We start from the raw sequence: 14919 nt of genomic DNA on the forward strand, positions 1-14919 counted from the left end.
CTCAATAAAAAGTTTGTTACATTTCCTAGGCTAGGCCTGAATCATGTAGTAGTGCCTCTGTTTCACAAGCCTTTGCCCCAACATTTAGTTTCTCACTAAAACACATTTTGTTTAATGGAAATGCAGTTTGTTGCATTCTTTCTCATGTCATTCAAACAAGTCTGGTGCTTCATGCTCTAAACGACTCAATTGGCTAGTTCTGCTGTCTGTAAAGAAATGGGCAGGCTGTCGGTTGATCCTAATGCTAAGATTGGATAGAGTGCAGCTTCATCTCGGTTCACTCGCTATTCATTGCATGACAATTTCTCCAGTCAGTTCTCCTCGCATGTTTTGCTCCGATCATTTAGATTGGTGCTGCCAACTGAATCAGTTGGCGAGCAAGCTAATAATGTGTATAATGTCTAACAAGCTAATAATGTGTATAATGTCTAACAAGCTAATAATGTGTGTAATGTCTAACAAGCTAATCATGTGTGTAATGTCTAACAAGCTAATCATGTGTGTAATGTCTAACAAGCTAATCATGTGTGTAATGTCTAACAAGCTAATCATGTGTGTAATGTCTAACAAGCTAATCATGTGTGTAATGTCTAACAAGCTAATCATGTGTGTAATGTCTAACAAGCTAATCATGTGTGTAATGTCTAACAAGCTAATAATGTGTGTAATGTCTAACAAGCTAATAATGTGTATAATGTCTAACAAGGTAATAATGTGTGTAATGTCTAACAAGCTAATAATGTGTATAATGTCTAACAAGCTAATAATGTGTATAATGTCTAACAAGCGGTATGAGGGTAGGAAAAGAAGATGAAACGTTGATGCCGATTTCTAACTGAGTGACAGCAAACTCACATGCCTGCTACACACACACATTTTTTACATTTTTAGTCATTAAACAGACGCTCTTATCCAGAGCGACTTACATTTTCATACTGCCCCCGTGGGAAACGAACCCACAACCCTGGCGTTGCAAGCGCCATGCTCTACCAACTGAGCTACAGCGGACCTCTTCTGCTCCTGCAGCTTGTCGTAGTCTATAAATGTACAGAGATACGATTAGGTAGGCCTAGGTTATTGACTACAACCATTTTAAAACATGTTATAATACTTCTGTTTTTCATCATTAGGGGTCCTAGCACCGAAGGTTAAAATAAGGGATGGGCATTTTGAGTCTTTTCAGTGAGGTGGATCATTCGGCTCTTTGTCAGTAGTATTTCCGATTATTCAAAATCAGCCCATCTAGTGACATTTTGACTTCTGAAGTAAAAATGAAGGTCCTTGTGCACACCAAATTGTTCAGTGGAGTTCATGCTTAACCCATTCAAGTGTGTGTGTGTGTGTGTGTGTGTGCACATGCATGTCTTTCCAACGGTAAAGAGGGAAGAGTTCAGTTATTGGCCAACCTCACCACGTTGGCTGTCTTATCTGGGCCATTTTCTTTTCCTTTTTACCACCATCATGACATGGCACTTGCACAATGTTAACGCTTATCTGTAAGAACCTTGAACTTGTCCTGAAAAGCTCTACAGCTTGATAAGATGCGCAATAAAAAGTGTATTTAAGTTGAATTACTGAGGCTAGGCCTTGGCTAAATCATGTAGTAGTGCCTCTGTTTCACAAGCCTTTGCCCCAACATTTAGTTTCTCACGCAAAAATATTTTCTGTAATGGAAATGCACCAATTCATTTGTAGCATGAAGTTCATTATTGTCTGGTGATCATGAAGTTCATTATTGTCAGGTGATTATGGGTGTGCCGAGTACTCGGATAAAACAAGTATCATAATGTATATGGGGAATTTTCCAGATACAATTATAATGTGTTTTTTTATTATTATTTGTGATCTGGAGAAGAAAAAAAATGTATTTTCAGCTGCCAGCACGCATCTTTCTCTTGTCGTCAAACAAGTCTGAGGTGCTGCGTGCTCTAAATGACTAAATTGGCTAGTTATGCTGTCTATAAAGAAATGGGCGGGCTATAGGTTGATCCTACTGCTACAATTGGATAGAGCGCAGCTGCATCTCTGTTCCCTCGCTCTTCATTGCATGACAATTTCTCACGTTTTGCTCAAATTATTTAGATTGGTGCTGCCAACTGGTTATATGATCAATCGGTTGACGAGGACGTTTGCCAGCAAGCTAATAATGTATATAATTAACTGATAATGCCAGAGAAGCCGTGATTTGGAGGATATATTGGCACAGGTGTTATAAGTCTTGGGCCGGCAAACCGTGCCAATATATCCTCCAAACCACAGCTTCGGGGGCATTATCACTTTTATACAACGGGTTACCAACATATTGAAATAATGATTGACATATTTTCATTGCACGTTATTTTGATTCATTTATTCATACTATTTCATCCTTCCACGAGGATATATAGTCCCGAGGTTGCTACCCAATCCATCTGGTCATTCATTCCATTGTATTGTTTCCAGCCAAGGTTCACTGGTCATTAGTTCGATTGGGCAGGTTGCTATGGCAAACAAAAATGGAATGAATGACCAGATGACCCCCTGCTAGCTAGCCAACTACACAGCTGACACAATCACTCCAGACAGAAGCTGGAAAGACACCGAACTAGCTGCATTTCATTTCATTTTTCTATTGACAGGTCTTTGTATACAGTACCTTCAAATTATTCACACCCCTTTACTTTTTCACATTGTTGTTACAGCCTGAATAAAACATTTATTAAAGTTTGTATCACTGATCTACGCACAATACTCTGTAATGTCAAAGTGGAATTTTGTTAGTATTTTTTTTTTTATTAATAGAAAAGTTAAAGCTAAAATGTCTTGAGTCAATAAGTATTCAACCCCTTATGACAAGCCTAAATAAATTCAGGAGTAAAAATGTGCTTAACAAATCGCATAATAAGTTCAATGGACACATTCAGTGTTCAATAATAGTGGTTAAGATTATTTTTGAATGACTACCCCATCTCTGTATCCCACACTTACAATTATCTGTAAGGTCCCTCAATCGAGTAGTGAATTTCAAGCACAGATTCAACGACAAAGACCAGGGAGGTTTTTCAATGCCACGGAAGGAAGGGCACCGATTTGATGGAGGAAGGAAACTGCTCAGGGATTTCATCATGAGGCCAATGTTAGAGTTTAATGGCTGTGATGGGCTAAAACTGAGGATGGATCAACAACATTGTAGTTACTTCGCAATACTAACCTAAAAGACAGAGTGAAAAGAAGGAAACCTCTACAGAATACAAATATTCCAAAACATGCATCCTGTTTGCAACAAGGCACTTAAGTCATACTGCAAAACATGTGTTAAAGAAATGCACTTTTTCTCCTGAATACAAAGCATTTGAGGCAAATCCAACACAACACATAACAGACTCTTCATATTATCAAGCATGGTGGGAGCTGCATAATGTTAATGGTATGTCATCGGCAAGAGTTTTTTAGGATAAAAATTAACTGAATACAGCTACAGTGCAGTCAGAATGTATTCAGACCCCGTCACTTTCTCCACATTTTGTTACGTTACAGCCTTATTCTAAAATTTATTACATTTGGGGGGGGTTTTCCCGCGTCATTAATCTACACACAATACCCCATAATGACAAAGCAAAAACAGGTTTTTAGAAATGCTTGCTAATTTATTAAAAATAAAAATCTGATATCATATTTACATAAGTATTCAGACCCTTTACTCAGTACTTTGACACAACTTTGGCAGCGATTACAGCCTCAAGTCTTCTTGGATATGACGCTACAAGCTTGGCACACCTGTATTTGGGGAGTTTCTCCCATTCTTCTCTGCAGATCCTCTCAAGCTCTGTCATGTTGGATGGGGAGTGCTGCTGCACAGCTATTTTCAGGTCTCTCCAGAGATGTTCAAATGGGTTCAAGTCCGGACTCTGGCTGGGCCACTCAAGGACATTCAGAGACTTGTCCCAAAGCCACTCCTGCATTGTCTTGGCTGTGTGCTTAAGGTCGTTGTCTTGTTGGAAGGTGAACCTTCGTCCCAGTCTGAGTGCTCTGGAGCAGGTTTTCATCAACGATCTCTCTGTGCTTTGCTCTGTTCATCTTTCCCTCGATCCTGACTAGTCTCCCAGTCCCTGCCGCTGAAAAACATCCCCACAGCATGATGCTGCCACCACCATGCTTCACCGTAGGGATGTTGCCAGGTTTCCTCCAGATGTGACACTTGGCATTCAGGCCAAAGTGTTCAACCGTGGTTTCATCAGACCAGAAAATCTTGTGTGTGCCTTTCCAAATCATGTCCAATCAATTGAATTTACCACAGGTGGAATCCAATCAAGTTGTAGAAACATCTCAAGGATGATCAAATGAAACAGGATGCACCTGAGCTCAATTTCGAGTCTCATAGCAAAGGGTTGGAATACTTATGTAAATAAGGTATTTCAGTTTCTTTTTTGCAAACATTTCTACAAACCAGTTTTTGCTTTGTCATTATGGGGTATTGTGTGTAGATTGATGAGGGAAACATTTTATTTAATCCATTTTAGAATAAGGCTGTAACTTAACAAAATGTGGAAAAAGTGAAGGGGCCTGAATACTTTCTGAATGCACTGTATGAAACCGCTCGCATCAGGTGCGCTGTTTAGAATGGTGTTTTCCCGGTAATTGCATTTTGGCAAATGTTTGAAAATGACGTTTTATTGGCTGCTTCATTACAGGAGGAACATTTTCTGTTAAGATTACCATAATCTAAATGTGATTTCTGTCATTCTGAGCACCGTGGGGGGACACCCTGATGGATTACGCACCCAATGCATATGGTTTGGGTACGTTTCTCAAATGACCAGTAAATTAAAATATTCCCTGTCACGTTGTCTGGCGCCTCATTTTCCTAAAGGCCTTCTCACGCTGTACATCTGTTATGAGAATTATTTAACAAACTATTTCAGTGTCTCTGTGCGTCTCCCAAAAGGTTGCAAGGCTTTTGGATCAAGAAACGGACAGAGCTCCCAGTTGCAATAGTCAGAGATCTTTATTCATTGAGAATTCTGTCACAAAATGGTCGTTCAATATTTTTATACGCACAAGTCATACGAAAATCCCACCCCACTCTAGGCGGGATGTAGTTTTCCACTTTAAAACTGCTCTCCTGACCATCAGTTCACACACACACATACATACACACACACACACATACATGTTCTTATCACCATTCTCACAATATTCTGCACCATGTTTAACAGTTCTCCTTCTTCTTCGCCGTCCGGTCTAACTCCTACTCACATTGCTAAATTGTAACACAATGTCATAATCTTTACTGGTCCTATACTCCCACATTACCAGGTAGTAGATTCTAACACATCTCACACAGTTTTGGAGTATAATAATTAGTCACTACTAAGCAAGTACTAATCATACTTAAAACAAGAACATTTCACAACTATATTTAAGGGTGGAACATTTAGTCATTACTTTTAACCTGTATATATTTTAATTTCTATATCAACATCGGATTCAGTCTTTGACGATTATTACATGTCACACTGTGCGATTTTACCAAATTTAAATCTTGATCTCAACCTTGCCAAATTGTACAATTTGCTTCAGTTCTGTTGTCACATTCTGCGATTGGCAGCTGTGTATTTGATCTGCGCAGGTGCCAGCACCAGCAGCGCAAGCCTCCCAAGTGAGTTCGGAAAAACTGAAAGTATGCATCTTAGAAATAGTTTTCACAAAACAAACTTTATACACTGAATATACAAAACATTAAGAACAACTGCTCGTTCCATGACAGACAGACCAGGTCAATCCAGGTGAAAGCTATGATCCCTTATTGATGTCACTTGTTAAATCCACTTCAATCAGTGTAGAGACAGGTTAAAGAAGGATTTTTAAGCCTTGAGACAATTGAGACATGGATTGTGTATGTGTGCCATTCAGAGGGTGAATTGGTAAGACAAAATATGTAAGTGCCTTTTCAACGGGGTATGGTAGTAGGTGTATCACGTAGCCTGATTTCAGATGTCATGTAAACAAGATTATTAGGGAAATCGTTCTTCTTGCATAGTATGTAAACGTTTAAATTAAACTGTTATATTAATCTGACTACTCATGCGCACTCCGTGCCGGCCGTGTTCCTATTGGTCAGTCACCGGGATCGACACTGCCAGAACTTTGTCGGAGCCTATGACCGCACGTAGTGGTACTTAATCGGCAGACCTAGACCCTGTCACACTGAACGAGCCAAGACATCGGACAATCATTTACAACGTAAGAATCTGCCAACAATGTACAGTGGCTTGCGAAAGCATTCACCCCCCTTGGCATTTTTCCTATTTTGTTGCCTTACAACCTGAAATTAAAATGGATTGTTATTCAAAATGGGTTTGTATCATTTGATTTACACAACATGCCTACCACTTTGAAGATGCAAAATATTTTTTATTGTGAAACAATTGGATTGAGGTCTGGGCTTTGACTAGGCCATTCCAAGACAGTTAAATGTTTCCCCTTAAACCACTCGAGTGTTGCTTTAGCAGTATGCTGTCCCAGTCTCAAATCTCAGGAAGACTGAAACAGGTTTCCCTCAAGAATTTCCCTGTATTTAGCGCCATCCATCATTCCTTCAATTCTGACCAGTTTCCCAGTCCCCGCCGATTAAAAACATCCCCACAGCATGATGCTGCCACCCCCATGATGGTGTTCTCGGGGTGATGAGAGGTGTTGGGTTTGCGCCAGACATAGCGTTTTCCTTGATGACTAAAAAGCTCAATTTTATTATCATCTGACCAGAGTACCTTCTTCCATATGTTTGGGGAGTCTCCCACATGCCTTTTGGCGAAGACCAAACGTGTTTGCTTATTTTTTTCTTTAAGCAATGGCTTTTTTTCTGGCCACTCTTCCGAAAAGCCCAGCACTGTGGAGTGTACGGCTTAAAGTGGTCCTATGGACAGATACTCCAATCTCCGCTGTGGAGCTTTGCAGCTCCTTCAGGGTTATCTTTGGTCTCTTTGTTGCCTCTGATTAATGCCCTCCTTGCCTGGTCCGTGAGTTTTTGTGGGTGGCCCTCTCTTGGCAGGTTTGTTGTGGTGCCATATTCTTTCAATTTTTAAATAATGGATTTAATGGTGCTCCGTGGGATGTTCAAAGTTTCAGATATTTTTTTATAACCCAACCCTGATCTGTACTTCTCCACAACTTTGTCCCTGACCTGTTTGGAGAGCACCTTCGTCTTCATGGTACCGCTTGCTTGGTGGTGCCCCTTGCTTAGTGGTGTTGCAGACTCTGGGGCCTTTCAGAACAGGTGTATATATACTGAGATCATGTGACAGATCATGTGACACTTAGATTGCACACAGGTGGACTTTATTTAACTAATTATGTAACTTCTGAAGGTAATTGGTTGCACCAGATCTTATTTAGGGGCTTCATAGCAAAGGGGGTGAATACATATGCACGCATCACTTTTCCGTTGTTTATTTTTTTGAATTTTTTGAAACAAGTTATTTTTTTCATTCCACTTCACCAATTTGGACTATTTTGTGTATGTCCATTACATGAAATCCAAATTAAAATCCATTTAAATTACAGGTTGTAATGCAACAAATAGGAAAAACGCCAAGGGGGATGAATACTTTTGCAAGGCACTGTAGACATTTTGACTGGAACTGCAAAATCTTTGCATAAGATGGCTAAAATCATGCAGTCTGTGCGGGCCTTAACGGAAATCCTGAAATGGGCTTGCTTCAGTTTCTCAACGTCATAGTTAGGAGAGCTCAAAAAAGCACCTAATACAGGGCTCCAGACTGCGACCATTTAGTCACATTTTGCGACCCTTTGACTTGGCTGTGCGAGTAAAAAAATGTATTGGTCCCATCAGTGTGAGCTGCACATTTTACATGGTCACCTCACTCAAGACTTCCTATTTTTTAGGACGCTAAATCTATGATTTGGTCAAACAGTAAAGTACACTATTCTCATGATTCCTTTAATAAAAGTGTAGGCTACCTGTTGCGCTGGGGTCTGCTACTGTGTCGAGGCACTCTCCTTTCCCAGGGAAAATAAATGCTCTGGGAAAAAAGTTGTTCTGATTGTATAACATTTTAAAATCCTATTGCGGGGAAAACACATTGCGATTGCATAGGCCTCATTGGGCGGTAGGCTACAACTGCAATGTTTTTTGGGACATAAAGAATGTACTGTTAGATTAACATGGCTATTAGCAGTGGGTATTATATTTAGAGTTAGCAATCTAGCTAATGTGTTTTGAATTTCCACTTACTCAGTTGGTGAATGAACCACAAATGCAGTAAATTAGCCTATGAAATGATTTGGTGCACATACACATGCAGGCAAACTCATCTCTATTGAACAAAAACAAATCAGAAAATTCTGGAACCGTATTTGAACAGTGAAAATATAACAACAATAGCCTAATTGTCAACCCAAAATTCATGACAATCACTGGATTAGGTTGCACATAAAAATATTTTGAATCACAACATAAAAAGATGATGAAACAACGTATTTCTTGAATCGCATCTCAGTACTCTATTTAAGCAATAAGGCCTGAGGGGGTGTGGTTTATGGCCAATATACCACGGCTAAGGGCTGTTCTTATGCACGACGCAACGTGGAGTGCCTGGATACAGCCCTTAGCCGTATATTGGCCATATACCGCAAACCCTTGAGGTGACTTATTGCTATTATAAACTGGTTACCAACGTAATTAGAGCAGTACAAATACATGTTTTGTCATACCCGTGGTATACAGTCTGATATACCACGGCTGTCAGCCAATCAGCATTCAGGGCTCGGACAACCCAGTTTATATATTTTTTTATAAAGCAATGTGAATGGATTTAAAGATTATCTCCCAAAAAATGTTTTGCGTGACTATAAGAAAACAATTATTGTGCTACCAAATCATGGGCTGGTGCCACCAACTGAAAAACTTACTTGCACCTGTTCCACCAGGGGAAAATGTTAGTCTGGATCCCTGACCTAATAGTTGAAGGCTTTTTCCTTGAGTCATAAAAGTGCATTGGAATTACTTAGGAGGTGTGTGGCCACTTGGAGACTCCAGTTAGACCTCTCACTCAAACAAATGTCATTGTTTTTCTGACGTTGCACATACCCCAAATATTTCATGAATACCGTCAAACTTAAATTAATAGCCTGGGTGTTTATTTGCTTAAATCATTGAACACAACAGGCGCTTGTTAGTGACAGGCTACTATTTGAGCCAGGCGTCTATTTCCTTAATGCACACAACTTTTGCTAATTTGCATAGTTAATTGTTTAAATCTAGCATTCACTTCCAGTATTTTAATCAATTTCTTTATTTTGTCTTAGATGCCTGAATAAAAAGTTTACAAAAAATACACTTTTCCTTGACAGAATAATTTATTTCATCAGACAGTGCATTTTCGGCATTTCTTACTTTTGCCACTAGAGGGCGATCTGAGGTTGACTGTTTTTGTGTTTTCCAGTTAGCTAGCAGTTCTCAGCTCTTAGCAGACAATGGCTAGCAGTTTCTTACTGGTGATAAAAACGGATGAATGCCATAATTTTTAAGTTATTACTGAATTATTGAATGTAACAAATCAAACATTAACCTCATAAACAATTCATGGTAACTCATGGTAACCTTGTAAACAATTCATTTTGACCCAGCGTTTATTTGCTGAAATGTGTGGCGTTGCCCGGCTATTAAAAGGGACAGGTGGCTATTTGAGACTCAGCGTTTAATTGAAGTTTTACGGTATTGTTATTATGTTACAGAATCTATCCAGAGTATTTTCAGATTTCGTTATCAACATTCTGCGAAAAATACAGTAAATGTAGAATGCACCGAAAGTCAACAGTGTAATGTTTGAATTCAGTCTTGTCAGGTGAACTGTTGTGTCCTCACCTTTGGGCTAATCATTTTCCCATAATTTCCAAACTGTTAATAATAATAATAATATGCCATTTAGCAGACGCTTTTATCCAAAGCGACTTAGTCATGTGTGCATACATTTTTATGTATGGGTGGTCCCGGGGATTGAACCCACTACCCTGGCGTTACAAGCGCCATGCTCTACCAATTGAGCTACAGAGGACCACGTACATTGAATGTAGTTTCTTTTTTACTTGACTTGAAAAACGCGTGACTCGACTCGATCTTACAAAGCAAGACATGGACTTGACTCGAGTCTCGACCAGTTCTACATGGGACTCGACTTGAGACTCAGACCTTATGATTTCAGACTTGCTTGTGACTCGAATAACAGTGACTTGGTCCCACCTCTGCCTGGGGGTATGAAAAACAAATGCGTAGAAATTATTTGATGAATCTTTTGAATTTGGCTTTATTGCCATTATGTCACACCATTACGTCCACGTAATGGAGTGCTCATGTCCCTGCAGTGTCAGAGAGTCACTCCCACATGTTAAAGCCACCCCCTGTGAGATTATCTCGCATGCCAAATAAAATGCATCAGAAACAAAACACTGAATCTGAGGAATGTGAGAACAGCAGCCACGACCACCTAATATTTTCTTCATTTTCATCCAATAACTCTCTTTTGTAAAATGGCGAGGGGGATGATCGTTGTTCTGTGGGAAGTTGATATGATATCTGAACGGGCCCTCTCCTCACTATATCACAGCGACGCTCATCACTGATATTCTGTGTTGGCCACAGAGCCGGAGGGGGGATTGTCTATTATATTGACAAGATATTAAAGTGACCGCTGTAACAATGGAAATACATCAAAAGGTGGAAGGCAGGCGGGAGGAGGCGAGATCAGGTGGGACCATTCTAACCAATGAGACTGCAGATACACGTGTGAACAATAGGCCATAGAGATAGAGGACTCATCTTTGTATCTGTGCCATTATAGCATCTGTGACAGCATGGGCAGCGCCATTGAGCATATCTCCATTTTAAACCAGTCAATTTTCTTCTTCATTGGCTGATTGCTCCCAACTCATAATCCCCACCCAGTTGACTACTTTAAAATGGTGGAAGCTGACAATGGCAATGTCCATGCTAAAATGGGTTATATCCATGATGAGTCCTTTATTTATCTCTATGAAAACAGGCACAACTCTGATATAAAGTTGTTTTTGGTTAAGTTGCCGAAATGCCACGTACACTGAGTGTACAAAACATTAAGAACACCCCTTTGCCCTCAGAACAGCCTCAATTCGTCGGAGCATGGACTCTACAAGGTGTCAAAAGTGTTCCACAGGGATGCTGGTCCATGTTGACTCCAATGCATCCCACAGCTGTGTCAAGTTGGCTGGATGTCCGGACCATTCTTTATACACACAGGAAACTGTTGAGCATGAAAAACTCAGCAGCTTTGCAGTTCCTGGCACCTACTACCATACCCCGTTCAAAGGCACTTGAATATTTTGTCTTGCCCATTCACCGTCTGAATGGCACGCACGATCCATGTCTCAAGGCTTAAAAATCCTTCTTTAACCTGTCTCCTCCGCTTCATCTACTCTAACATGCTACCCAGACCGCACGTGCGCAAGTTGATTTTGTTCCCCCACACCAGACGCGATCAGGATACGCAGGTTGAAATGTCAAAATAAACTCTGAACCAATTATATTAATTTGGAGACCGGTCTAAAAGCATTAAACAGTTATGGCAATTTAGCTAGCCAGCTTGCTGTTGCTAGCTAATTTGTCCTGGGATATAAACATTGGGTTGTTATTTTACCTGAAATGCACAAGCTCCTCTACTCCGACACGGTAAAAGTTTGTTTCTAGTAATCGCTCCTCCTTCAGGCTTCTTCTTTGGACTTTTATATGGCGGTTGGCAACCAACTTTATGGTGCATTACCACAACCAACTGGACTGGAGTGTAGACCTCAGTTCATCTTTCAATCACCCACGTGGGTAGATGCTCCTAAAAACCAATGAGGAGATGGGAGAGGCAAGACTTGCAGCGCTTTGATGGTCACAAATAGAACCGAATTCTATTTTAGCGCCTGGCCACGCAGACGCTCGTTGACGCACGCATAATGATTGAATAACATGTATGTGTACATTTTATTTTGCTACGCTCGCGCACACGATGTGTGCGGTGTGGTCAGCATGTAAGTGTATTTAACAAGTGACATCAATAAGGGATCATAGCTTTCACCTGGATTCACTTAGTCAGTCTATGTCATGGAAAGAGCATGTTTTGTACACTCAGTGTATCAACCTAACCATTACGAAACTTCTATTAGATCAAATAAGCCTCATTGGCAATGAAAAGATGTTTTAACCAAATTCGACACTCATTGACCTCCATACAGAAATCTATGGTCCACGGGGGCCCTCTAGCGGCCGGGGGCCTGTTTCAGCATGTGTGTGTCAGTCAATCAGTCCAAAGTTGACTGAAGAGGGGGATGTGGATTACTTAGAGAGCTGAGTTCAAGTTTTGGGATCAAATCTGTTTAAAATCCCTACATTGAATTTGGGATTACTTAATGTCTTTATTGAGGGAAAGATAAGGGACAATTGAACGGCTAATGAAGCTATTTAAATATATTGCCTCAGTCTTTTGATGTCTAGTAATCTCTCACCAAATACAAAGTAGAGTAAAATGGTGTTTGAACTATTTTGTTATGTCATTTGAACATGGATTTTTTTTCTCACAGATTAATAGTAGTAGTAGATGTGAAATTATGATAGAACCTGTGTGTGTTAAGAGTATAAGGGCGCTTTCATTGGGTTGCTATCCGTCAGAAAAGCCACAACCATGAAGAGTGCCTTGGTCCTCCTTTCTTTTACCAAAGAGCACCTTCTAACTACATAGACCTACTATTGTATCCATCAACCAGTTGAAGATGTAGTAGTGTTTTTTACCTAATTTCTCCCCACCACACTGCTGCGTTGACATGTGTTTCATGTATTTTGGTTTCGAAGTGCCCTAATGTCCTTTGCAATGTGTCTCTGTCTTACAGGAGGTCATCATTGGCTTTCTATACAGCCTGCTGATCCTGGCCCTCTTCCAATCAACGTTGGACCAGATTGACAGTTTCTACCTGACGAGCCACCATGCACCGCTGGTCATTGTCATCCTGCACGTAGGCTTAGGCTTACTGGCCTTCACACTGGACTCATGGAGCACCTCACGGGGTGACACAGCGCAGGCTCTGGGCACTGGGGCCGGGGCTGCCCTGGCCTCCCACCTCAACCACCAGCTGGGCCTGCTGGCCGACCCACCACTTTCCACCCTGCCCCTGGCACTGCCACCCCTGAGTGCCGCCCTACTGGCCCGCTCCCTGCTGCGCCTACTGGTTGGGGTGGTCGTCCTGCTTGCCACCCGGGCTGCAATGAAAGCAGCCACCATTCCGCTGGCATGCCGGGTGTTTGGGCTGCCTGCTGGCGATGTACGGCAGGCACGGCAGCACATGGAAGTTGAGCTATCTTACCGCTACATTGTCTATGGCTCGGTGAGCTTCAGCTGCGTCTGTCTGGTTCCCCTCCTCTTCAGCTACCTGAACCTCTCCTGAGCACACTCGATATACACACATCTGCTAATCAACCTTTCCCCCTTGTGCTTAAACAGTAAATATGTACAGCACAGACATGGCCACATGCCTATAATGTTGATAAGAAGGAGACTAAAGAGTGTGTGTATATATATATACAGTGGGGAAAAAATTTATTTAGTCAGCCACCAATTGTGCAAGTTCTCCCACTTAAAAAGATGAGAGAGGCCTGTAATTTTCATCATAGGTACAGGTCAACAATGACAGACAAATTGAGATTTTTTTTCCAGAAAATCACATTGTAGGATTTTTTATGAATTTATTTGCAAATTATGGTGGAAAATAAGTATTTGGTCACCTACAAACAAGCAAGATTTCTGGCTCTCACAGACCTGTAACTTCTTCTTTAAGATGCTCCTCTGTCCTCCACTCGTTACCTGTATTAATGGCACCTGTTTGAACTTGTTATCAGTATAAAAGACACCTGTCCACAACCTCAAACAGTCACACTCCAAACTCCACTATGGCCAAGACCAAAGAGCTGTCAAAGGACACCAGAAACAAAATTGTAGACCTGCACCAGGCTGGGAAGACTGAATCTGCAATAGGTAAGCAGCTTGGTTTGAAGAAATCAACTGTGGGAGCAATTATTAGGAAATGGAAGACATACAAGACCACTGATAATCTCCCTCGATCTGGGGCTCCACGCAAGATCTCACCCTGTGGGGTCAAAATGATCATAAGAACGGTGAGCAAAAATCCCAGAACCACACGGGGGGACCTACTGAATGACCTGCAGAGAGCTGGGACCAAAGTAACAAAGCCTACCATCAGTAACACACTACGCCGCCAGGGACTCAAATCCTGCAGTGCCAGACGTGTCCCCCTGCATAAGCCAGTACATGTCCAGGCCCGTCTGAAGTTTGCTAGAGTGCATTTGGATGATCCAGAAGAGGATTGGGAGAATGTCATATGGTCAGATGAAACCAAAATAGAACTTTTTGGTAAAAACTCAACTTGTCGTGTTTGGAGGACAAAGAACACCATACCTACTGTGAAGCATGGGGGTGGAAACATCATGCTTTGGGGCTGTTTTTCTGCAAAGGGACCAGGACGACTGATCCGTGTAAAGGAAAGAATGAATGGGGCCATGTATCGTGAGATTTTGAGTGAAAACCTCCTTCCATCAGCAAGGGCATTGAAGATGAAACGTGGCTGGGTCTTTCAGCATGACAATGATCCCAAACACACCGCACGGGCAACGAAGGAGTGGCTTTGTAAGAAGCATTTCAAGGTCCTGGAGTGGCCTAGCCAGTCTCCAGATCTCAACCCCATAGAAAATCTTTGGAGGGAGTTGAAAGTCTGTGTTGTCCAGCGACAGCCCCAAAACATCACTGCTCTAGAGGAGATCTGCATGGAGGAATGGGCCAAAATACCAGCAACAGTGTGTGAAAACCTTGTGAAGACTTACAGAAAACGTTTGAC

The 14919-nt window shown here is 41.3% G+C and overlaps 1 protein-coding gene across 1 annotated transcript in view; it reads left to right on the forward strand.

The window, feature by feature from the left end:
* LOC121552384 (sphingosine-1-phosphate phosphatase 1) overlaps positions 1 to 13508 on the forward strand; it is a 32604-nt gene extending 19096 nt beyond the window's left edge. The window contains exon 3 of the mRNA XM_041865270.2: positions 12904 to 13508. Within this exon, the coding sequence (XP_041721204.1) occupies positions 12904 to 13455 (552 nt within the window). The 3' untranslated portion in view covers positions 13456 to 13508. The remainder of the gene's footprint in view (positions 1 to 12903) is intronic.
* The last annotated feature ends 1411 nt before the right edge of the window (positions 13509 to 14919 follow it).

The sequence above is a fragment of the Coregonus clupeaformis genome, chromosome 36 (assembly GCF_020615455.1).
Source record: "Coregonus clupeaformis isolate EN_2021a chromosome 36, ASM2061545v1, whole genome shotgun sequence".
Taxonomy (NCBI): domain Eukaryota; kingdom Metazoa; phylum Chordata; class Actinopteri; order Salmoniformes; family Salmonidae; genus Coregonus; species Coregonus clupeaformis.